Source organism: Callithrix jacchus, chromosome 11 (assembly GCF_049354715.1).
Source record: "Callithrix jacchus isolate 240 chromosome 11, calJac240_pri, whole genome shotgun sequence".
Classification (NCBI taxonomy): domain Eukaryota; kingdom Metazoa; phylum Chordata; class Mammalia; order Primates; family Cebidae; genus Callithrix; species Callithrix jacchus.
Genome location: NC_133512.1, coordinates 35,879,901 through 35,906,881, shown reverse-complemented (window position 1 = coordinate 35,906,881; position 26,981 = coordinate 35,879,901). Strand labels below are relative to the sequence as shown.

The 26,981-nt window shown below is 39.7% G+C and overlaps 1 protein-coding gene across 4 annotated transcripts in view; it reads right to left on the bottom strand.

Annotated features, from left to right (window-relative positions):
- Positions 1 to 26,981, bottom strand: part of RAPGEF5 (Rap guanine nucleotide exchange factor 5) — a 261,457-nt gene that overhangs the window by 118,061 nt on the left and 116,415 nt on the right. For all 4 annotated transcript variants that reach the window (XM_035253670.3, XM_035253669.3, XM_017975260.4 and 1 more), the window contains exon 8: positions 7,107 to 7,180. In XM_035253670.3, the coding sequence (XP_035109561.2) occupies positions 7,107 to 7,180 (74 nt within the window). The remainder of the gene's footprint in view (positions 1 to 7,106; positions 7,181 to 26,981) is intronic.

Genomic DNA, 26,981 nt, shown 5'->3' with positions numbered 1-26,981 from the left:
AAAGATCTAAAATTGACACCCTATCATCAAAATGAAAGAGCTAGAGGAGGAAGGTCAAAAAAACTCAAAAGGAAGCAGAAGACAACAAATAACTAAGATCAGAGCAGAACTGTAGGAGAGAGAGAGACACAAAAAAACCCATCAAAAAAATCAATAAATCCAGGAGCTGGTTTTTTGAAAATATCAACAAAATAGACAGGCCACTAGCTAGACTAATAAAAAAGAAAAGAGAGAAGAATCGAATAGATTCAATAAAAAAAGATAAAGGGGAGATCACCACCGATTCCTCGGAAATACAAACTACCATCAGAGAATACTACAAATGACTCTATGCACATAAACCAGTAAATCTGGAAGAAATAGATAAATTCCTGGACACTTGCACACTCCCAAGACTAAGCCCAGAAGAAGCTGAAACCCTGAATAGACCAATAACAAGATCTGAAGTCAAGGCAGCAATTAGCCTACCAACCAAAATAAGTCCAGATCCAGATGGGTTCACAGCCGAATTCTACCAGACATACAAAGAGGAGCTGGTATCATTCCTGTTGAAACTATTCCAAACAATACAAAAAGAAGTAATCCTCCCTAACTCTTTCTATGCGACCAACATCATCCTGATACCAAAATCTGGCAGAGACACAACCAAAATAGAAAACTACAGGCCACTGATGCAAAAATCTTCAATAAAATACTGGCAAACCAAATCCAACAGCACATCAAAAAGCTTATCCACCACAATCAAGTAGCCTTCATCCTGGGGATGCAAGGCTGGTTCATCATATGCAAATCTATAAACATAATTCACCACATAAACAGAACCAAAGACAAAAACCACATGATTATCTCAATAGATGCAGAGGAGGTCTCTGACAAAATTCAACAGCGCTTTATGCTAAAAACTCTTAATAAACTAGGTATCGATGGAACATATCTCAAAACAATAAAAGCTATTTACAACAAACCCACAGCCAATATCATACTCAATGGGCAAAAATTAGAAGCACTGCCTTTAAAAACCGGCACTAGACAAGGATGCCCTCTCTCACCACTCCTATTCAATATAGTATTGGAAGTTCTAGCCAGAGCAATTAGGCAAGAAAAAGAAATAAAGTATATTCAATCAGGAAAAGAAGAAGTCAAATTGTCCCTATTTGCAGATGACATGATTGTATATTTAGAAGACCCCATCATCTCAGCCCAAAACCTCCTTAAGCTGATAAGCAACTTTGTAAAGTCTCAGGATACAAAATCCATGTGCAGAAATCACAAGCATTTCTATACACCAATAACAGACAAACAGAGAGCCAAATCATGAGAGAACTCCCATTCACAATTGCAACAAAGAGAATAAAATACCTAGGAATACAACTAACAAAGGAGGTAAAAGATCTCTTCAAGGAGAACTACAAATCACTGATCAAGTAAATACACGAAGACAAAAACAGATGGGAAAACACTCCATGCTTATGGTTAAGAATCAATATTGTGAAAATGGCCATACTGCCCAAAGTAATTTAGAGATTAAATGCTATCCCCATCAAGCTACCATTGACCTTCTTCGCAGAACTGGAAAAAAACACTTTAAACTTCATATGGAACCAAAAGAGAGCCCGCATAGCCAAGACAATCCTAAGCAGAAAGAACAAAGCTGGAGGCATCACTCTATCTGACTTCAAACTATACTTCAAGGCTACAGTAATCAAAACAGCATGGTATTGGTACCAAAACAGAGATGTAAACCAATGGAACAGAGAGGCCTCGGAAGCAATGTCACACATCTACAACCATCTGATCTTTGACAAACCTGACAAAAACAAGCAATGGGGAAAGGATTCCCTGTTTAATAAATGGTGCTGGAAAACTGGCTAGCCATATGCAGGAAGCTGAAACTGAACCCCTTTCTGACACCTTATACAAAAATTAACTTCAGATGGATTAAAGATTTAAACATAAGAACTAATACCACAAAAACCTTAGAAGAAAACCTAGGCAAAACCATTCAGGACATAGGCACAGGCAAGGCCATCATGATTAAAACACCAAAAGCAATGGCAACAAAAGCCAAAATAGACAAATGGGACCTAATTAAACTTAAGAGCAAAAGAAACAATCATCAGAGTAAACCTGCAACCAACAGAATGGGAAAAAATTTTCATAATCTACCCATCAGACAAAGGGCTAATATCCAGCATCTATAAAGAACTGAAGCAGAGTTACAAGAAAAAAGCAAACAAACCCATTCAAAAGTAGGCGAAGAATATGAACAGTCACTTTTCAAAAGAAGAAAAATATGTGGCTAACAAACATATGAAAAAATGCTCATCATCACTGGTCATTAGAGAAATGCAAATCAAAACCATATTGAGATACCATCTCACACCAGTTAGAATGGCAATCATTAAAACGTCTGGAGACAACAGATGCTGGAGAGGATGTGGAGAAATCGGAACACTTTTACACTGTTGGTGGGAGTGTAACTTAGTCCAACAACTGTGGAAGACAGTGTGGCAATTCCTCAAGGATCTAGAAGTAGAAATTCCATTTGACCCAGCAATCCCATTACTGGGTATACACCCAAAGGATTATAAATCGTTCTATCATAAAGACACATGCATACGCATGTTCATTTCGGCGCTGTTTATGATAGCAAAAACCTGGAACCAACCCAAATGCCCATCAATGATAGACTGGACAAAAAAAATGTGGCACATACACACTATGGAATACTATGCAGCCATAAAAATGATGAGTTCATGTCCTTTGTAGAGACATGGATGAACCTAGACACCATTATTCTCAGCAAACTGACACAGGAACAGAAAACCAAACACCGTATGTTTTCACTCACAGGCGGGTGATGAACAATGAGAACACTTGGGCACAGGGAAGGAAACAACACTCACAGGGCTAGGTGAGGGGATGGAGAGTTGCGGGGGGGGGTGGTGGGGGGCAGCGGGGAGGATAGGGAGGAAATAACACTGGGAGAAATGCCTGATGTAGGTGACGGTGTGTGTGTGAGGGGGGCGGGGATGGAGACAGCAAACCACCATGGTATGTATGTACCTATGCAACAATCCTGCAGGATGCAGGATGTGCACATGTACCCCAGAGCCCAAATACAATTAAAAAAAAAGGGTAGCAAAGTTAAAAAAATAAAAAGTTTAAAAAGAGAATAAGCAAACTCAAATAACATCAAACATAAAGTATTTAACAGGATAGTCAATTTTCTTTGACAGTCTTATATAAGAGCTTTCTTTAGTATATATATTTTTAAGTTATACTCTGACTACTGATAAATTAGTTACCAAATAATTAGCAGTTAATTTGCTTAACAATTATCATTTAATAATGAAATAATTGATTCAAATGGAGGATATGAGGCAATGAAAATAGTGACTGAATCCAGTGGCCAATGGCTAATGGAATCAAAGCAAGAATTTCCAAAGTTCAACACATTAATTGCTCAAGGTCAAGTGTGGTGGCTCATGCCTGTAATCTCAGTACCTTGGGAGACTGAGGTGGGCAGACTGCTGGAGCCCAGGAGTTTGAGGCCAGCCTGAGCAACATGGCAAAACCCTGTCTCTACAAAAATTCCAAAAAATTAGCCTGATATGGTGGTGTGCACCTGTTGTCCCAGCCACTCAAGAGGCTGAGGTGGGATGATCACCTGAGTCCAGGAAGTTGGGGCTGCAGTGAGCCATGATCATACCACTGCATTCCAGCCTAGGTGACAGAGTGAGACACTGTGTCAATCAATCAACCAATCAATCAGTCAATTAGTAACTAATTGAAAATCTAATGAGAACTCAAGCTAGAACCAGCAAATTTTCAGTACATTTTGACAAAGATTCTTAAATCCTTTTGTCCCATAACAAAGGGACTAGAATATTTTGTGTCTGTGAAGATACCATATGGCAGACAATAATGCTGCATCTTGGCCCAGTTAGATACTTTAAATATTCCAACCAAAAAGGAATGAGAGAGATGATCAGAATGACAATAAATGACAGAGGCTGACTTTGTTGGGTGCTTACTGTGTGTCAGGCACTGTTCTTTTTTGTTTTTGTGGGTTTTTTTTTTTTCTGAGACAGTCTCGCTCTGTCTTCAGGCTCTAGGCAGGAGTGCGGTGGCATGATCTTGGCTCACTGCAACCTCCGTCTTCCAGGTTCAAGCAATTCTCTTGCTTCAGAGTAGCTGGGACTATAGGCATGAGCCACCACACCCAGCTAATTTTTTTTTTTGAAACGGAGTTTCGCTCTTGTTACCCAGGCTGGAGTGCAATGGCGCAATCTCAGCTCACCGCAACCTCCGCCTCCTGGGTTCAGGCAATTCTCCTGCCTCAGCCTCCTGAGTAGCTGGGATTACAGGCACGCGCCACCATGCCCAGCTAATTTTTTGTATTTTTAGTAGAGACAGGGTTTCACCATGTTGACCAGGATGGTCTCGATCTCTTGACCTCGTGATCCACCCACCTCGGCCTCCCAAAGTGCTGGGATTACAGGCATGAGCCACTGTGCCCAGTCCAGGCACTGTTCTAATAGCTTCACATGTAGTTGTTCGATCTTCAAAACAATCTAACAATTATTTCCATTTTACAGAGGTTAGAAAGGCAGTTTGCACAGTGGTTTAAAGCAAAGACATCAGAACCAGACTGCCCTGGTCTGAGACCTGGCCCGGTCCCTTACCAGCACATCTATACAGTGGTAGTGATTATACTATCTACCTCGGAGGGTTTGCTGTGAGGTTTAAATACATTAATAAAAACAAAGAGCCTTAAAGTGCCTAATATATATGAAGTACTGCCCAAGTGTTAGCTCCCAGTATTATTACAGGAAAGGAGGGTAGGAACACAAGAGTGTTAACTTGCCCAAGGTTACTGTGGCAGAGTCAGGAAAAGAACCCAGGAAGTCTGGCCCCAGAGGCAGCACCTCTAGTCTTTACATTATGTTGCCCAACATTTACTGAAACTCTCCTATGTGCCCAGGATTGCAGGTAGTGTTTATGTTGCTTCACTTCAACCTCATGACAAGCTTATAATATCTCTATTTTGTAGAGATGAAAACCATGCACGCTAGGTATTGCCTAGCATAGTGGGAACGTCATGGGGACAAAGACTTAGGTGCCCTACAGGAAATTCCAGGTTTACAGCTACTAAGGAACATCCCTTAAGGAAGAAGGGCTGGGATGTAAACCCAACTCTAAATGCTCTCTTGACTCTACCTACATGTGACAGCATTAACACAGGGAGTTTCTTAAGCAGAAAAGTTATTTTTAGTGAGAGTATGAAGAATGCAGCCAACATGTGAAAAAAGATGAGAGATCTGCGGTAGATGAGAAGCCTGTGTACTACAAGGCCAAGTCTCTCTGGGGTTAGTGACCATCTTAACCCTTTATAGACCCAAAGTTTTCAGCAACATAGAGGCATTTTCCCCTCAGTAACATATTTCATCATGTATGGGGAAGAAGGAATAGGAATCCACTTAACTTACTTAAAATATGCTTTGGAATGAAGACTGAAGTAATCTGAAATACTGCAAAGATTGGCAAATAGGTGTTCAAGCCATTATATGAATATATACCAATCAAATAAGTCATACATGTAAATTACACACATATGTACATAACAACGAGCATAGATTTTTATTTCTAATTCTGCCTACTTATCTGATGGCAAAATTCTGAGTTTTCTTGAAGTTCACCTCGCATGACTTGAACTATTTATTCTATCCAGAGAATTTATATAGATGGGCCTGTAGAATTAAGCCAGTAAAACTGCTGTTTCCACTATAGTAGCAGTTCAAGCCTTCTTAGACACACCAGAAGAGGTGACAACTGCCTTCCTTCTTACCCAGCTTAGGCCTATACCACTCATTATTGTTATTATTATTTGAGATGGAATCTCAATCTATCGCCCAGGCTGGAGTGAAATGGCGCGATCTTGGCTCACTACAAACTCTGCCGCCGAGGTTCAAGTGATTCTCCTACCTCTGCCTCCCAAGTAGCTGGGATTACAAGTGCCTGCCACCATACCCGGCCATGATGCCATGCTGGTGAACTTCATTCGACTTTCAAACCTAAGTAGAATCTGTTCCTGATCTAATTATCAACTACTGGTTTCATGATTTCATTCCTCTGTAGGTCCTGTAGAAATATAGTTACATAACCACTGCTGAATAAAAATCACAAAATCCTGAACAGTGAGGTCTGTGTGTCTTTTTGAGAAATAAAATTGCATTCAAAGAGACATTTACGCATAGAATAAGTTCGGAACAAATAAAGAATAACAGTATTTCAAATGTAGAAACCCTTGTCTCACTAGAGGCATTTTCCCCTCAGTAACATATTTCTTAAAATCCATATTTAAGTATTTAAGAAATCTTGGAGAAAGTGGTAAATACACTGAGCAGGGGAATCCCTGCACCAGTTTACTTGGAAGCCTGCAGTATAATTTTAATATGAACTTGAGGACTGCTGCATGTTTAATATTACCATAGCAAAACAATGTGACTTTCTTAAAACATTACAGTCCATGCACTCTTCATTGAAAAAGTTAATGTGATTCTTCTGACCAGAATCAACAGATTTGGAAACCTTAAAGTGGGATGAGTCAGCTAGGCTAAGTTAGAATTTTTTAATGCTCCACTGTTATATAAAGTTAATAGCTGTCAGCACTAGGGGATCCAAGGTTTTTGTGCTGCAATAGGATTTGGAGGTAGGTTGCAACCAAAAGCATATTCATGCCATGATTTAGCTACTAGAAGGTAGCACAGAACCTCTGGCAGGTTTGTGCTGTTAGCTGGCTCATTCTCCACTGCGTTCTTCAGGGGAACATCTGCCCTTCACTCATTTCCCTTGCTTTCTCTCTTTCTTCACTTTGCCCAGTGGAGTGTGTTTATCTGATCCTATCCTACGAATCAAATTATAAATATAATTATCAATTTAGGACCCCTTCGTGTGAAATACCTTTATATCAAAACTGAGCACTTTATTCCCAGAAACGTGGCTATTTACAAAACATAAAAGGTAAAAGCTGAACACCTGTACTGTCTCACCACCCTTAACACAGAAAGGGATGATGAGGGCTGTCACAGAATTGATCATACCTGAGAATCTGGAACACTTTCAGTTTCTGTCACAGCTATGTGTTTGTCATTGTTTTCTTCATCTTGTTCAATTGCTTAAAAAAAAAAAAAGAACACTATTAAACAAATATCTCATCATACAAAAATGTTTCAGATAATTTTCTTGTAGATTGCAATTTAGCAGAAAAAAAGATAGATGCATAAAATGTTAATATTGGCATTATATTTTTGTTAATCAAATGTGAAGTTAGCTAATAGCACTGGGTACTTCTCATGTATATTATCTCACATATTAAATCAATGGCAGTGAGAAAATTCAATCTTAATTCTGTTCTTCACCTAAACCCATCCAGACATCATCATATCAGTATTGTGCTTTACCAAACGGGCAGATGGGGCTTTAAGATGAACAACCATATATATATTTTTAACGTGGTTTTCTGGCTGGCAGTTTAAATGTCATATAATAAAGGAAGCACAGTATTTTAAACCTGGGTTGCTCAGTGCATTGTCACCACAAAATTCCATACTGCGGAGTCTTGCATCCATCTCTCCTTCCCAGCATCTCCCTATTTAAGCCCTTATCACCCTTTCTTCATTAGTACAATGACTTCTTACACAAAGTCCCTGACTCCAGCCTCTCATTAATCCAATCCAGCTTGGGCACAATGCTAAAATAATCAGTCTCAAAAAATATAGAAACAACAAGTGCTAGACTTTGGCTTATGTATTGCTTATCTGATGGCATCTGAACTCCTGCTCATCATTGAAGGGCTTCTCTGAACTCTCTAGCTTTTTCCAAATGTCCAACTTCACGCTGACATTCAACACTAAAATGTATTTTCCATAACTCTGACTCATGCATAATAGCTGAATTACTTTTCTCTTTATACAACCTGTTCTTTTGTTTTCAAATTTTTTATGGAGCACCTATTATGTCCATAGCAGGAGACATGACATTCAACAAGCCTGGAGAGAGTAGAAACCACAATAAATTCAGATTTAAGCCTAGGAACATGGGGAACCAGAAAAGAATTTTAAACTGGGAAGTGCATGATTTGATACACATTTTCAAAAGTTCTTTTTTTTTTTTTTTTTTTTTTAGGATCCTACATTTCTTTTTTTTTTTTTTTTTTAATTTTTTATTGGATTATAGGTTTTGGGGTACATGAGCAGAGCATGCAAGACAGTTGCGTAGGTACACACATGGCAGTGTGCTTTGCTTTTCTTCTCCCCTTCACCCACATTTGGCATTTCTCCCCAGGCTATCCCTCCCCACCTCCCCCTCCCACTGGCCCTCCCCTTTTCCCCCCAATAGACCCTAGTGTTTAGTACTCCCCTTTCTGTGTCCATGTGTTCTCATTTTTCATCACCCACCTATGAGTGAGAATATGCGGTGTTTCATTTTCTGTTCTTTTGTGGAGAACAGACTTGAGGGAAAGAAGAGTGGAAGCAGGGAGACCAGTTAAGTGACTCTTGCTATAATCTTGCCTGCAGATGACAGTGGCTCAGACCAGGGAAGTGGCAATGGGCAGGAGAAACATGGAACACTGGAGCTGTATTTTTTAGACAAAATAGACACAACTTGCTAAAGAATTGAATATGGAAGGAGAAAAAAGAGGATATGAAGGAGAAGCAATCAAGGATGACTCCTAAATAGTTATTCCTTGTATCCACTATATCACTTATCCTTTTTGCCCTCCCCATCAAAAGCAGGCCAAAGCATACCAACCCTGGCTAACAGTGAAGTCACCCACTGTACTTATTGACTCAGTTTGCATTGTCTGTGTACTTTTTTTTTTTTTTGAGATCGAGTCTCCCTCTTTTTGCCCAGCTGGAGTGCAGTGGTGCAGTCTGGCTCACTGCAACCTCTTCCTCCCAGGTACAAGTGATTCTCCTGAGTAGCTGGGATTACAGGCACATACCATCACACCCAGTAATTTTTGTATTTTTAGAAGAGATGGGGTTTCATCATGTTGGCTAGGCTGGTTTCGAACTCCTGTTCTCAAGTGATCTGCCTACCTTGGCCTCCCAAACTGTTGGGATTATAGGCATGAGCCACTGCACCCAGCCTGCGTACTTTTAAATATTGTGCTCTCTGATCTGTATTTTTAAAAATATCATTTCATGTACCTTTTGCTTTTGTATGCCTTTCATACCTGCTGTGTGGTACCCACCATGGAGCCCACCTACAAAGCCATGCATACAGTAGGGCCCTGCAAATGCTAACTGGCATGAACAATGTATCCCCAAGTGATCAAAATGGCACTGCTTGACTATTCCCACTTATATAATAAGCTACTTCTTTTGTAACTATTTATGAAAGAAGAAAAGAGAGAAATTCTTCTGTTCACTCTTTGGATAACTAGGATAATTCTGACCAGCTGAGCATCTAAAGGCAAGGTAGGAAGAGTTGAAGTGGTAGAGGCTTTTCTTCATTTTTCAGAGAAAAGTCCCATTCATGCTTGTTCAAAGGGGTCCCCTGTTGCTACTGTTGCCCTGCTAGGGGGAAACTTAAGAACAAAGAAAAACATTAGTGTTTTCTCTGAAAAACTAGAGGCAAGAATACAAAGGGAAAAATAAAACACAGAATAATATTCTAAATTCCACTTAAAAATGCAATGGGCTATAGAAGTAAGGAACTCCACCTAACTAATTGAAATAATAGAAGTCTTTCCTCATCCTGGAACACAGAGTAATTTTCTTGGAGGGCAAGCTAAGCATATACCAATGCGAAATAACATGGAAAGCAATCATACTTTGGCTCTTCCTTTGAGCTTTATTTGTATTTTTTCTCTTTAAAGTGCTAATTTTAATAAAAATGAAGAAAATTACATTTTAGACTATTTTAGCCTACTGAATTCATAGTTTTGGTTTTAAAACAACAATGCTCTAAGGTATAGGCATTTCTTTTCCTTACCTTATTATACTAGAACACAGAACATGCAGGACACTAAACGATAATTTCAGATTGAGAGGTAACACTTTTTTTTTGAGGCAGGGTCTCCCTCTGTTGCCCAGGCTGGAGTGCAGTTGCACAATCGGGCCTCACTGCAACCTTGACTTCTTGGGCTCAAGCGATCCTCCTATCTCAGCCTCCCAAAGTGCTGAAATTATAGGTGTGAGCCACCTCACCTGACCTCACACTACTTTTTAGGATTTAGGAATAATTCTTAAAACATAGAAATATGATAAAGGAGGAATAGATGAACATAAAAACAAACCTAAGATAAAATGCCAGTCCTGTATTTATTTCTAGCTTGGACAAAGCATTGTCCCCAACGACAATGCTACATTCATTGTCACATCTTTAAAGACTGCAAAATCAGTTGCTTAGCATTATGCCAAAAGAACAGAGTGAGAATTAGAAACACAAGCAAGTTAAGGGACTTTGTAAAGCTAACTCTGTAAACTAATCTGCACAATGGAGAAACTCTCAGAGTTCTGCTGGACTCAACCTCAACCCCTTAATGACAAAGGGAAGACAGCGAAAATAACATTATTTTCCTGGAAAAAAAATTATAATTCCAAGAATGCATCTGAAGAGCAAAAGCATATTTATCCTGGTTAAGGATTTGTGATTATCCCATAAAGTTGCATGCATAAAGTACATACAGTCCCCTAAAAGGGAGAGCTCTTGACCCTTTAATGCATAGATTAATGTCAATAAATAAATGAAGACACAATCAGTGGTGTGGCTAACGTGGTAGAAAAAGGAGGAAGGAGTTATTTAGATTTTTCAGATCAATTTTTCTTTTATCTGATCAGAATAAGAGTTGGTTGGGGAAAATTTCCTATGCAAATATTGATTCTGGGACAGTTCCCTCCAGCGAAACACGTACACAGGAATGACAGCTTCTGGGACTGAGGGAGGCTAGGAGCCTCATTCTCTGCCAACACAAACCATCTCCTTATCTCTCAATACACAGGGTCTAAAAGCAAGTAAAGGCCTTTGAAAATAACTTACCATAACAAAAGACACAAGTGCAAGATCTAAAGCATATACTTTGAGGGGTGAGCACTAGAGCCTGCAGGAGAACTAAGCATGTATGTGAATTAATTAACACTGATTGGATAGGAGTACCTAGTTTAAATGTATCTATTTGTAAATTAGCCAAGAGAGATTCAAGGTGAACACAGTTGAAAGTGTCCAAGGATTTTGGACTTAACTTGATTTTGCTTTCTTGTTGCCTTGGGGACAAAACAGGTTTTCTCTCTCCGGGACTTACTAGGATGGGTGCTAAAAAACAAACAACCAAAAAAAAAAAAAAAAACAACAACAACTCTGTGAATAACTCTACTACTAATGATACTTAAACACAAAGGGGACTGCTGTCCTTTCTAAATGATGCTTATTTAACTTCTGCTGATCAATTTTGTAAAGGTAAGAGCCCCACTAACAAGAAAACATTAAATACACAATGACTGTCATTTGCTGACTCTCATCAGGACCATTCTTTAAAAAATCAACCAACCCATTTACTTTAAAAAATCTTACAATGGCCAAGTACAGTGGCTCACGCCTGTAATCCCAGCACTTTGGAAGGCCAAGGTAGGTGGATCACAAGGTCAGGAGTTTGAGACCAGCCTGATCAACATGGTGAAACCCCGTCTCTACTAAAAATACAAAAATTAGCCAGGTAGGGTGGCGCATACCTATAACCTCAGCTATTCAGGAGGCTGATGCAGAAGAATCACTTGAACCCAGGAGTTGGAGGTGGCAGTGAGCTGAGACTGTACCACCACACTCCTGGGCAACACAGTGAGACTCGATCTCAAAAAAAAAAAAAAATCTTACAAACCAACCACAGAGATTACTACAGATAGAAACTGAACATTTCAAGACTCAATGTGAGAAATCGGCAAACAGTTAAGAAAAATAACGTACTGGGTATTTTTGCCAAGAACTAAAGTTTTGGCAATAATATAATCTTTCACCTGTGTAGCATTTTTACAGAAAGAAAACTCTTTCATGCAGGGTCTCATCTGACGTTCAACCTGAAATGTTGGGCAGATAAAATCATCCTCCATTTTATAGATGAGGAAACTGAGACTAGAGCAGTGAAGTAACCTGTCTTAGGCCTCACATGTAAACTGTACATGTTGGTGACAGTTCATTACCGCCTCAGTCAAGGATGGAACAGAACAGGGCTGGTCAAACTGCATATCAGCAAACTCATTTACATGGATCCTGACCAGGGTTTCTTTTCATTTTTTTTCTCTTTTAATGAAATACAACAGAATATCATAGAAAGAACAGAAAAATAATTAAGATCAAAATGCATTACACTAGTAAAGCGTTTTTCACAAGTGTGGATGAGAGGTGTACTAAGTTGGAATCTTTTACATGTTCTGTGGGTTGTGGACATAAAAATGTTAGGAAAACACCATAGTGTCTCCAGGCCACAGGAGGCAGGGCCCAGTTCCTCATTATCTAAATAATCAGCTATTTTTTGTACCATCCTGGAGTGGGGTCACAATATTTACTTTTGGAGGCCCTTCAACAGCACTCTGTCCACATTCGGCCCTGGGAGATGGCACGGACACAAGCCTGCAGTGAGAACTGTTTAGAGAGTATACGCATTTTTGCTATCAACATATAATCTTAAATGCTTCCAAGTACTCAAATCTCTTCCATTCTTTAAAAAAGAAGAAAAATGGTAATTGTAACCTTTCTGCCTCATCACTGTATTTTTTCAGTGTTAAAATTAGAGAAGTAGGTGTCGGTGTCCACCATCAAGTCATTCTATATGGTATTATAACCTGGCCCCTCCAGTGCCATTGAACTTCTCTTTGAAGGTGGACCAATGACCACTACATCTCTGCTCCAGCATTTTTTCTCAACCCCAATCTGTTCAGCTGAACTTAAGACTGTTGACTTAAAACTCTCTTTTCTGTGTCCTTATCATCCTCAAATCTTCTAAAAATGCAAGCTTTCTCCAGGCTCTCTCTTCTCTCTCTTTGCCTCTTTCCTTGGTGATCTTATCTGTTCCCAGAGTTTCAACTTTCACTGCTATGCGGGTTATTCTCAAATCTGTCCACATTTCTGCCTGCTTCTCTGAGTTCCAGGCCCACATTTCCAGTTACATGTTGAATATTTTCATTTCATAGACAGTAACATATCTGCTACAAACAAGCTGCTTTGATAGATAGGTGTAGTGGCACAATCTGTATCTCAGGAAAGAGTAATTGATTTAATATGGTGTGAGGACATGAAGGTCTGATATCACAAGCCTCTTCTTGCTCCTGGTATATTTCAGTTTAAATCACTACCAAGTACTAAAGCTGGAAAGCTCAGGCACCTTCACAGTCCTTCTTTCCCTAAGCCCTCACATCAAGCTCACACTAAATCCTGTCACTTCTAAGTCTGGAATGATTCCACCCTTTGTCCTCTCTGCCATGGTCACACTTCAGGTAAGCTTCTGTGGCATGGCCTCTCCCTCCATCCTCCATCCATTTGCCACACAGCCGCCAGAGTTCCATTTCCAGAATGGGAGTCCAATCAGACCATCCCCACATCCTGCCTATGCCTGCTTAGAGTACATGAGAGTCACACAGGGAGATACATACCAATTCAGGCTCCACAGCCCCATCCCCAGTGTTTCTGATGCCATGGGACTTAGCTGAGGGATGGGCAGGTTTGAAAGCTCTGATACCTGTGATCCCCACTCTATTGACCACTGGCCAATGTTCAGGTGGAAGCCCTCAACAGGGCCTCAAAGGTCAGGCCACTGGGTCTTGGACCCTCTCCCCAGGCGCATCTCTTCCTTTATACATTTCTTTGTCTCTAGCCTGGAATGCCCTTGTCTCTGTCTTGAGCAGGTAGAATTACTCTTGTCCACTGGGCTCCCCAGCCCAAATACCAGCTCCTTAATGAAGAATCTTCTGAGTCCTCTGCATCTAAGGCCCCTGACAAAATGAAGAGTATTTCCTCCTAGCCCAACAAAGCTCTTTTTCTGTACAGTCCATACTTTGTAGTCAGCAACACAAATATCTGACTTTGCTAACCTACATCCTGAGTTCTTCAAGAGGACAGAGTGTATATTTTTTTTTTTTCCAGTGAAACTGACCCAACAGTCCCATAGTTTTTTTTTTTTTTTTTTTTTTTTTTTTAATGTCCATAGAAATTGATCCTTCTGGTCTTAAAGCTTGAAACTTACATTTGTTTTACCTGAGGTCTTTCCTCAGGAAACAACCCTTAGGCTTCTTCCCCTCCCCCTGCCCCCCAAAAAATAAAAAAATAGAAATGCACCAGATCACTGCATCTAGACATGACAGCCTAGATCCATCATTCATCTTGATTGCTTCCTTGCCCTTCCCTAGGTTTCTGCTTCCCTTTACTTGTTACATCTCTTCCCTGCTTTATAAGCCCCTAGTTTTAGTTGGTCAGGAAAATGGATTTGAGACTGAGCTCCCATCTTCTCTGCTGTAGCACCTGATTGTAGCCTTCTTCCTTGGCAATAATCCTCGTCTCAGAGATTGGCTTTCTGTGTGTTGAGCAGCAGGATCTAGACTTAACCCGTCATGTTTCAGTAACACCAGCACCCGGAATAATTTCTAGAACATAGAGGTGCCAAGTAATGGTCTACTAAACTGAACAAAGGTAGTCAATTCAGACAGTAGTAACTATAAAACAGCTAAAAATAGAACAAAATGTCCACCTAGTTTGGGGGCAAGGGTTAACATCATGAAAGGCATCCAGGAAAAGGTAGATTCTGACAGGTGGATGAGATAAGGGAAGGAATGGAGTGAAGGTGGAGAACTGGCATAAACAAAGGTAAACTGAAGAAACCTCTGGGATCTGATATGGGAGCAGGAAGTAGACCACATTGGGAAATGTTAGAAAACAAAGCCAGAAGAGTAAGTCGGGCTTGGATGCTAGGCTAAGAAGCATAGAGGGACCATAAGCACAGGAAACACTACCACCATATAACAAATACATATACTTCTTGAGCTCATACTATGTTTCAGGCACATGGTAAACTCTTAATATGGATTATCCCATTCCATCCTCCCCATAGCCCTCTGGTAGAGGTCCTGGCAAGGCCACACTGAGGCATGTGGCCATTGAGGGCAGGTTAATAATTTGATACCTCTTTGTGCCAATGTTTGTTAAATATCTGTTCAGCGTTTACTTAGTAGGGCTAGTGAAAAATCAAATTTCTCTTAATAAAAGGTGAATACAATTTCTTGGAATTTATCAATTCACTTTTCTTGAATTATCTCAATTAGGAATTTTTCTGACGCTTTAAAAATTATTTTGTAAAGTGACAAATTATAGTTGTGTTTATTTTCTGACACTTAATTCCTCATTTTTCTGACATTCATAATTTTTCCAAAACACTTACTAAGAAGAAAGGTAAATCATGTACATAGATAAAATCACATTGCCCAGACCCAGCAACACCCCATGCGCAACCTGGTTTCAGAATTGTCACTAATCACCACCCAAAGCCAACAAGTCTATAGGTTGCTGTGGTTGCCTTGCTGGGCCTTGAGCAATGAGATTATGCTCACTGAAAAAGAATTCCTCCATCATTATACAAGCTCAACAAGGGGTGTTTATAACTTTTTAGTAGATAAGACCAACTTCCTTGGCCAAAGCAGAATCCATTTACATTTGACAGTTATATGATTCTTCATTTAAAAAATTCTGAGTTAAATGGGAGCATATATCCATTATACCAGTGATGTTCTAGGGTAGGCGTGTGGTTGGCCCTCTCCTTAATCAGATTCTAAGCACAATTAAGATTATGCTCACTTTACAGATGGAAAAACTGAGGCTGAGAGATGCCAGATAGCTTGCCCAAAATTATACAGGAAGTGAGTAAAGGAGATAGTTAAGTACACCCAGGTCTGACTCTATCTGTACCAATATGTTTTAAAGATCAAATAGCCTAAAATAAATTGAACAGAAATGAGGCTGAAAGCAAAACAAACAAAACAAAACAAACAAACAAAAAGGAGCTTTATTTCAAACAGTATAAGCATGAACTGACTTGGATTTCCTACTAAGAACTAAGAAATCTGAGGTTTAAAGAAGTGATGTTTGATGAGCCAGTGAGGGATGGGGCTGGGATTGGAATGGAAGCTGGCTGCCTTTCAGTTTTCAGGGTCCTGCTGGGGAGATGTGCCTAGGTGGGCCTATGCCGCAGGAGTGGTCACTGGAGGCTCTGTCGTTAGGGCCATAATGACTTACACAATTTTAAGTGCTCCTACCAACTGCCTTCCCCCCAAATCCTCCCCATGGTTTTATAGGAAAAAGATAATAAATGTTTGCTACATGAAAGAAATGTATTACTTTTATTAACATTTGAATATAGGCGTGCTGTGTGTTCTAGAAAGCCATAGCACTCAGACAGCACAACATATCTACTGTGGGAAGATGGAAAGCAGAGGGGGCTGAAAAGCTCCCATCTTCCCCACTCAGATGTTCCACGCTCAGCACGCTTGACTGGGGGCAACTCAAGCCACTGAGAGGGCTCTGGGTGGCCTCGTTCCACCCTCCCTGCTGCCTTACTGACTACATGATTTATCCCTGCCCTACAGCAGAGAGGATTCCATTTCAACTCTTACACCTTTTTTTTTTAATAGCCAAGATTCTCCAAGCTTCCTTCTCTACTATTTCTTAATAGGTTTTTACAGTGTTTTCTTTTGATTAAGATTTAATATACAGCCAGTCGATGGAAAAGTTATTCAACAGAAAACAATGTTAATGTCATTAGAACAAAAGGTATCTCATATTGGTTCCTTTAATTAGAGCATAAATACTTCTCTCACTGGCTTGGGGTAATAAAGAGGTAATCAATAATTGATACCAGTAGCCCATTTCATTGCCATTCTTATAAGGAAATGTACTGGGAACAAAAGGTTTTCTTTTAATGCAAAGGTGGCTTGTATATTATCCAACTAAAATAAAGTGTCAATAAACAAAAATCAAGTTAACCTTAGCAACAGATTTGAGGTTTTTCTTTTTTCCAACATTTTTCTTGGGAGACAGAAAGGCTTTACTTTTTTTTTGTTTGTTTGTTTTTTGAGGCAGAGTCTTGCTCTGTCATGCAGGCTGGAGTGCAGTGGCGCCATCCTGGCTCACTGTAACCTCCACCTCACAGGTTCAAGAGATTCTCCTGCCTCACCCTCCCGAGTACCTGGGATTACAGGTGCCCACCACCACGCTTGGCTAAGTTTTTGTATTTTTAGTAGAGACAAGGTTTCACCATGTTGGCCAGGTTGGTCTCAAACTCCTGACCTCAAGCGATCCACCTGCCTTGGCCTCTCAAAGTGCTGGGATTACAGATGTGAGCCACTGTGACTGGCCAACTTTACTTATTTTTTTGTGCCTTTCAAGGTTGTTCCGGTGACAATACAGATTCAGGCGAATCTGCTATCATCACACAGTAAAATATTAAGCAGCATCGATTCCTAGATAATACAAAATGTTCATTCATAAAAAGATCCTAGTGCACTCCACTACTCTACACAATTTCTCTTAGGAATTAAATTATAAAAGATTTATTTCAGCCAGCAAAAGAAAAATGACTCTGAGCCTATGTGTCAGTACAAAGCTCTGAGTGCTTTAAGTCATCTCATTTAGCCCCTCCAACAAGCCCCAAAAGTGTGTGTCATTAGCTACACTGCCCAGAATAAGAAAATGAGCCTCTGGAAGCCACTAAGTCTTGCCTAGTGGCTAAGCCAGGAATGAACCTGAGTCTCTTGATTTGCTTTTCGCAGCTACATGATTCTGCCATGGGGACTGTAAACTGGAAAACTCAACAGGTCAAGTCTAAAGGACATTCTGGTTAACTAAAATTTATGGCAGACAGCTACATTTTAAAAACATTTATTGAAACTTTTTGCCACTTATATTATTCAAGTTTTTTGTTTCTGAATTGTCAGCAATTGTACTGCTAAATCTTCCCACTGATATTGCAGTGGAATTTAAAAACAGCAAAGCCACCAAGAATTCCCCAGAGGTCGTGTTTGCAAACACAAGAAGTGACACCAAATGAGTCACTAAATAGAGTGGGAGGGCAGCCCAGGAGAAGTCCAGGAAAGAAGACTGGAAAATTTGCCTTAAACCCTTTCAAAATCTATCCTGTTACAATTTAAAGGAATTTCCTTTTACTACACTTTAGGGGAAAATATAGCATTATTCCTACAATACTTCTGGTACAACTGTTTGCCAAATTACATCAACTCACCAAGTTTCAATTTCATTACTTGTAAATGGGAGACGACAAAAACCCACAGGATGGACGTGTGGAAGGAGAGATGGATTTAAACTACTTAATCAATGGTAGTGACTTTATATTATTATACAAAACATGGTGATGTGCTTTTTTGCATTTTTATCTGTGGATGGGATGCTTTTCCACCCACCACTGGGGTGGAGAGGAAGATAAGGAATGTAAAAACAAAGTCAGTAATATTTATATTCCAATACCCAAAGCAGAACTTTGCAGCAAGGAAAGAAGCTTGAAATGGCAGAATCTGTAGAGATTCTGTTGCCTTTCTTTGCACATCAAGCACCAAGTCTTTAAGTCCCAGATCTTGACCTTGTCTCCCGTGATGCTAAGTTGCAGGTTCCTCCCCCAAAGGGAAGGTCAGGAAGTGACAGGCTGGAAAAGCTCAAGGCTGTCCCCATGTTGCATCAAGTGGACTGCAGGGAGAAGGGTGACAAGGACACAGAGAGGGCAGGTAAGAGCCATAGGCCTGACTTCCTTGGCTGTGCTGGGTCTGAGAGGATGAGTGAGCCAGAGAGATGGCTGAGGGTAGACTGTGGACAGGGTGCTGGTTGGCACACAGAGAAGACTGCCCCAAAGTCTGACCCCAGCTCCTTTGGGAGTTAGCAGAGTCACAGCAAGTCAGCGGCTATTTTTTTCGAGTTGCTCTTCTTTCTCAGGATGGGGAAGTTCCTAGCACTTAGCAGTTTCTACATCCCCTAGGGAGAGGGACTCGTTATGGAGCTTCCCTTCACAAAAGGCAAAAGTCTGGACAGAGCATGTGGCAGGGAAGCCAGGGGGTTTAAGTTCTGCCAATATGGGGTGGGGCAGCCAGAAAGGCCCAGAGACTCTGACCCAGCTGAGAGGGGGCCCCTGGTCACCACTTCGAATCCACTGGGGCAGAGTGACTGACATGGCCAATGTCACTCCAACAATCCCCGCATGCCAGGAACAAGTGATCCGAAAGTGGGGACTCAGGGAGCAGCTACATCTTAAACAGACTGCTTATTCTGAAAAGTGTTCAGATCAGAAACAACTACAATATTGCTCTGTGACAGGTAGCAACCAGTAAGGACCACAGAACCACTGTAGAAAATAAAGAACATAGCATTTCCCTTCTACATTTCAGTGCAGTGAATAATTCTGAAAGCCTCTATGCTACCATTTTGAATAACAATTGTACTTACGGCTCACAAAAGAAAACAGTCTCAAGATTATCAAATAGCAAAACTAAGATGTAATATATTTGGGGGAAAAAAAGTTTTTTATTGTTGTTGTTGTTTGTTTTTGTGATGGAGTCTCCCTCAGCCACCCAGCCTAGAGTGCAGTGGCGTGATCTCAGCTCACTGCAACCACTGTCTCCCAGATTTAAGTGAGTCTCCTGTCTCAGCCTCCTAAGTAGCTGGGATTACAGGCACCTACCATCATGCCCAACTAATTTTTGTATGTTAGTAGAGGTGGGGTTTCAACCATGTTGGCCAGGCTGGTCTTGAACTCTTGACCTCAGGTGATCCGCCCACCTCAGCCTCCCAAAGTGCTAGGATTATAGGCATGAGCCACTGCACCTGGCCAAAAAAATGTTTTGATACTGCTTCAGTTATCAGCCCAATCTATTTCTCAAGTTTTAATTTTTAATTGACAAATATGAATTATATATCTTTATGGGATACAATAGAATGTTCTGACACATGTATATATTGTGGAATGATTGTATCATTTTGGAATGACTATGTATACAACGTCAAGTGATCATATCAAACTAACACGCCCATCACTTTACATACTTATCATTTCTTATAGTGAACACCTTTAGAATCTATTCTTTTAGTAGCTTTGAAATAAAGACCACATTATTATTAACTATAGTAGCCATGCTGTACAATTGATCGGGGAAAATTAGTCCTCCTATCTAACTGAAACTTTGTACCCTTTGGTCAACATCTCCCCAGTCCTCTCCCACTGCTACCTGCCAAGCCTGCAGTTACCACCTTTCTACTCTCTGTTTCCATTAAGTTCCACTAAGATTCCACATATAAGCGAGATCATGTAGTATTTCTCTTTCTGTGACTGGTTTATTTCACTTAACAAAATGTCGTCCAAGTTCACTCATGTTGTTACAAATGACATTATTCCCTCTTTTTCAAGGCTGAATAGTATTCTATTATATATATATACATATATTCTATATGTATTCTATATGTATGTGTATATATGTGTATATATATGAATAAAGTATATACACACATATACACATGTGTGTATCTATATTTTATTAAATATATATATTAAATATATATATTTTTTATTCATTCATCTGTTGATGAACATTTACATTGATTCCTTACCTCGGCTATTGTGAATACTGTAATGCAGGGGTCTTCCTGTTAGGAACCACACCACATAGTAGCAGGTGAGCAGTGGTGAGTGAGCATTACCACTTGAGCTCCACCTCCTGTCAGATTAGCAGTGGCATTAGATTCTCACAGGAGAGCAAACACTACTTTGAACTGTGCATGTAATCTAGGATGTGTGCTCCTTGTGAGAATCTAATGCCTGATGATCTGTCACTGTCTCCCATCATCCGCAGATGGAACCACCTAGTTGCAGGAAAACAAGCTCAGGTATCCCACTGATTCGATATTATGGTGAGTTGTATAATTATTTTATTATATATTACAATGTAATAACAATAAAGTTCATAATAAGTGCAATGTGCTTGAATCATCCCAACACCATCCCCCTACCACAGTCTGTAGAAAAACTGTCTTCCACAAAACTAGTCCCTAGTGTCAGAAAGGTTGGGGACCACTGCTAACATTGTTACAATGTCCGTCTTCAGCATACTAATTTCAGTTCTTTGAATAGATACCTGAAGTAGGATTGCTAGGTCATATGCTAATTCTATTTCTAGTTTTTCTGAGGAAACTCTACATTGTTGTATGGCTGTACTAATTTACATTTCCACCAGCAAAGTACAAGTGTTCTCTTTTCTTCTTATCCTCATCAAAACTTATCTTTCATCTTTTGGGTAACAGCCATTCTAACAGGTAGGAGGTGATATCTCACTGTGATTTTAATTTGCATTTCCCTCGTAACTAGTAATATTGACCATTTTTTGCAGAAACCTGTTAGCTATTTGCATGTCTTTGAGAAATGTCTAAGTTCTTTGGCCATTTTAAAATTGGGTTTTGTTCCTATCATGTTGTTTCCATTCTTTATATATGTTGGCTATTAAGCCCTTATCAAATGTATAGCATATAAATAATCTTTACTACTCTCTGTGTTGTCTCTTCATTCTGTTGATTATTTCCTTTCTTGTACAAAAGCTTCTTAGTTTGATGTAATCTCACTTGTCTTTTTTTGCTTTTATTGGTTGTGTTTTTGGGGTCATATTCATAAAAATCATTGCCTAGGCCAATGTTAATATAGATTTCCCCCATGTTTTCTATTAGAAGTGTACAGTTTAAGTTCATACAGTTAAGTCTCTAATCTATTTTACATTTTTTTTTGTGTATGGTGTGATATGGGGATCCAATTTCATTCTTCTGCTTGAGGATGTACAGCTTTCCAGCACCATTTAAATTAAAGACTTCCCATTTTGTATATTTTCTAAGTCCATGTTGAAGGCACTGAGCCATATTTCCTTTCAAATAAGTAAAAGTATATTTTTACTTGTTTTTACTTTTAAAACTTTTTTTTAACTTTTACTTTTGTTTTTTTACAAAAGCAAAACAAGCGCATTTTGAATTTCCACATAAACTGAAAAACCATAGGCTACTTTAACTGTTTGGATTTCTTCTTAAGATATCAACATAATACACTTTATTCACGATAGTGCTGGAAGTCTATGCCAAGCAATCAGGCAAGAGAAAGAAATAAAAGGCATCCAATTTAGAAAAGAAGAAGTCAAACTACCTCTCTTCACTGATGACATGATTCTATACCTAGAAAATCTTAAAGGCTCCTGGAACTGATAAGTGGCTTCAGGAGAGCTTCAGACTACAAAATCAATGTATATAAATCAGTAGCATTTCTATACACCAGTGATGTTCAGGAAGAGAGCCAAATCAAGAACACAATCGAATTTACAACAGCCACACAAAAAACAAAATACCTAGGAATACATCTAACCAAGAAAGTGAAAGATATCTACAAGTACAACTGCAAAACACTGCTGGAAGAAACAATAAATGACACACACAAATGGAAAAACATGGATTGGAAGAATAAATATTGTTAAAATGGCCATACTGTCCAAAGCAATCTACAGATTCAGTGGCATTCCTATCAAGCTACTATTGTCATTTTTTTACAGAACTAGAAAAAGAATTCTAAAATTCATATGGAAAAAAAAGAAAAGAACCCAAATAGCAAAAGCAATCCTAAGCAAAAGGAACAAAGCTAGAGGCCTCATATAAGCTGACTTCAAACTATACTATAAGGCTACAGTTACCAAAACAGCATGGTTCTGTAAGAAAAATAAATACAAAGACCAGTGGGGTGCAGTGGTTCATGCCTGTAATCCCAGCACTTTGGGAGGCCAAGGCGGGCAGATCATGAGGTCAAGAAATTGAGACCATCCTGGCCAACATGGTGAAACCCTGTCTCTACTAAAAATACAAAAAAAATTAGCTGGGCGTGGTGGTGTGTGCTTGTAGTCCCAGCTACTCGGGAGGTTGAGGCAGGAGAATTGCTTGAACCTGGGAAGCGGAGGTTGCAGTGAGCCGAGGTCATGCCACTGCACTCCAGCCTGGTGCCTGGTGACAGAGTGAGACTCTGTCTCGAAAAAAAAAAAAAGAAAGAAAGAAAGAAAAGAAAAATAAACACAAAAATCAATGCAACAGAATAGATAACCCAGAAATAAAGCTGCACACCTACACCCATCTGATCTCTGACAAAAGCAATAAAAAATAAGCAATGGGGAAAGGATGCCCTATTTAATAAATGGTGCTGGGATAACTGCCTAGCCATTTACAGAAGAATAAAACTGGACCTCTAACTTTAACCATTTATAAAAACTAACTCAAGATTGATTAAAGATTTAAATGTAATACCTCAAACTATAACAACAGTAGAAGAAAACCTAGAAAGCACCATTGTGGACATTAGCCTTGGTAAAAATAAAATATTACAAGGCCCTCAAAAGCAATTGCAGCAAAAACAAAAACTGACAAGTGGGACCTAATTAAACTAAATAGTTGGACAGCAAAAGAAATTATCATCAGAGTAAACAGACAAACTACAATATGGGAGAAAATATTTGCAAACAATGCATCTGACAAAGGTCTAATATCCAGAATCTATAAAGAACTTAAACAACTGAGCAAGCAAAAACAAAACAATCCCATTAAAAAAGGGGCAAAATACATGAACAGACACTTCTCAAAAGAAGACACACAAGCAGCCAATAAACATATGAAAAAATGCTCAACATCACTAATCACCTGAGAAATGTAAATCAAAACCCCGTGAGTTATCATCTGACACCAGTCAGAATGGCTATTAATAAAAAGTCAAAAGACAACAGATGCTGGCAAGACTGCAGAGAAAAGGGAATGCTTGTAGACTGTTGGTGGGAATGTAAATTAGTTCAGCCACTGTGGAAAGCAGTTTGAAGATTTCTCAAAGAACTTAAAATAGAACTACCATTCGACCCAGCAATTCCATTACTAGATACATTTCCAAAAGAAAATAAATTGTTCTGCCGAAAAGACACATGTATTTGTATGTTTATTGCAGCAGTATTCACAATAACAAAGACATAGTGATGTGGTTTGGCTGCATCCCCACCCAAATTTCATCTTGAATTGTAGCTCCCATAATCTCCACATGTAGTGGGAGGGACCTGGTAGGAGGTAATTAAATCATGGGAGTGGGTTTTTCACGTGCTGTTCTTTGGGATACTAAGTCTCAGGAGATCTGATGGTTTTATAAAGAGCAGTTCCCACACATGCTCTATTGCCTGCTGCCACATTAAGACATGCATTTGCTCCTCCTTCACCTTCCGACATGATTGTGAGGCCTCTCCAGTCAAGTGGAACTGTGAGCCCATGAAACCTCTTTTTGTTTACAAATTACCCTGTTTAGGGTATTTCTTTGTAGCAGTATGAAAATGCACTAATACACATGGAATCAACCTAGAGGCCCATTAATGGTGGACTGGATAAAGAAAATGTGGTACATATACACCATGAAATACAATGCAGCCATAAAAATAATGAAATAATGTCCTCTGCAGCAATGTGGTTGCAGCTGGAGGCCATTATACTACCTGAATTAATGCAGGAACAGAAAACCAAATGCTGCATGTTCTTACTTATAAGTGGGAACTAAACAACAGGTACTTATGAAAAAAGATGGCAACAACAGATACTGGAGACTACTGGATGGGGGAAAGAGGGAAAGAGGACAAGGGCCAAAAGACTATTGGGTACCATGTGCAGTACCTGGGTGACGGGATCATGTATACCCCAAACCTTAGCATCACGCAATATATCTAGGTAACAAATCTGCACATGTACCCTTAGAATCTAAAATTAAATTGAAATTATTAAAACAAAATTATCAAAGTGAAAAAAAAAACTACACTAGGGTAGGCCCCAGAAAAATTCCCTTGGAGGAGTCTGGATCATTCCAATAAATGTGATCTTCTGATGAGACTGGTTACAAGGCTATGAAATTAGTTGACTCATAGAGGTCTATTATGAACAAAATGAATCAACTTCAACTAACTTGAATTTAGGCACAAATGCTAAGTTTGCATTCTAAGTCTTGGGTTAGTTTCAGTGATGAAGCTGAGAACTAGAGATGTGAGGTGCCCAGTGTGCAAACTTCCAGATGGGGTGTGTTGCTCTAACACTTGTGAGGCCCAGTGATGGAATGTGCCCCTTCCCTAACTGGACTGTATGGACACACCCCTTCCCTGAGAACCACAGGCTGCTGGGACAATGCCCCCTACTCCTCCACTGTCAGGAAGAAGTATTCCCAGCCATAGATTACTAATAATTTCCTGTTTCCCTTAATCTTCCTGACAACTCTCCTGTGATAAATGCGCGTCTGTCTGCTCTGTAAGGCCCCTCACACAGAGGGGAAGAATTTGTACGTAGCTCCACCTCCAGAGCTAGGATGTAGGAAATGAGCCTTTTAAACATGCTAAAACAATACTAAAAATAAAAGTGAAGAAGACTAGAACCTATAAAAGTAAGATGACAAATTCTATCTGTCCTGCTTTGCTCCCTATTGTAGACAGGGTGGAAGAAAATGGGCAACATTTCTAAATACTACCATCTATTCCGAAGCCTATAAAGACAACCTCAACTGAAATTTCTCACAGTCATTCTTCTACTAGAGAACAATAACAGGATAAGGTGTAAACTTCCTCAACTGATTTTAATAAGTCTTAAAGCAAATGCTTCGTTTTTATTAAATGAAAGTTAGCTACTTCTTGGCAAAAGGAGAACCAGACAAGCCCTTGGGACCTGCACACAGTTTACAAGGACGTGGCTTGGTTCAAATACACTTAATTGGAGCCAGGCTTAAAGTTATTTACCCTTTTTTTGTTGTTTTTTTTGAGATGGAGTCTCACTTCATCACCCAGGCTGGAGTGCAGTGGTATAATCTTGGCTCACTGAAACCTTGGCGTCCTAGGTTCAAGTGGTTCTCCCACCTCAGCCTCCTGCATAGCTACAGGTGCACGCCACCACGCTTGGCTAATTTTGGTATTTTTTTGGTAGAGATGGGATTTTACCATGTTGGCCAGGCTGATCTGGAACCCCTGACCTCAAGTGATCTTTCCATCCTGGCTTCTCAAAGTGCTAGGATTACAGGCACGAGCCACTGCACCCAGCCTTACCCTTCAAACTAGTGCAAATCAGCTCCAAGAGAAGTCTGGACCAGTTTAGTATAGAAACTTTAGTTAGAATATTTGCTTATTCCTGACTGCCAACCAAATAAAGCTTGGTAATAAATCTTCTTTCATAAAGCTTTTACTGGCAGAGAAACACTGAAAGTTAGGCAATTCTCTAATAAATGAGTTAGTTGCAGAACTATAAAGTATATTTTTTATTCTATCATGACTGGTTTCTTTTTTTTTTTTGAGACGCAGTTTTGCTCTGTTGCCAGGCTGGAGTGCAATGGTGTCATCTCAGCTCCCGACTTCAAGCAATTCTCTTGCCCCCAGCCTCCCAAGTAGCTGGGATTACAGGCACCCGTCACCATGCCTGGCTAATTTTTTTTATTTTTAGTAGAGACAGGGTTTTACCACATTGGCTAGGCTGGTCTTGAACTCCTGATCTCAGGTGATCCTCCCACCTCAGCCTCCCAAAGTGCTGGGATTACAGGCATGAGCCACCATGCCTGGCCATGATTGGTTTCTGAAACCAGCAAACACCCTTTATAAAACACCAGCACATTTTCTAAGTTTGCAGGTCATACAGACTTTTGAATGTGATTGTCAAAGTCTGGCATCTAAATCATCGAGGGCTAATGGCTGGTTAAAATTCGATGACAGGGCTTCAGTCTATACTTAAATAAAGCCCCATGAGGTAGAGCCCAGGAATTAGCACAGTTAACAAGTGTTGCAGGTAACTCCTATGCAAATTAAATTTGTGAACCACTGCTTTAGAAGAACACGATTTTATTTAGACAAGGAGAGACTTTGATGCAGCTATTCAGA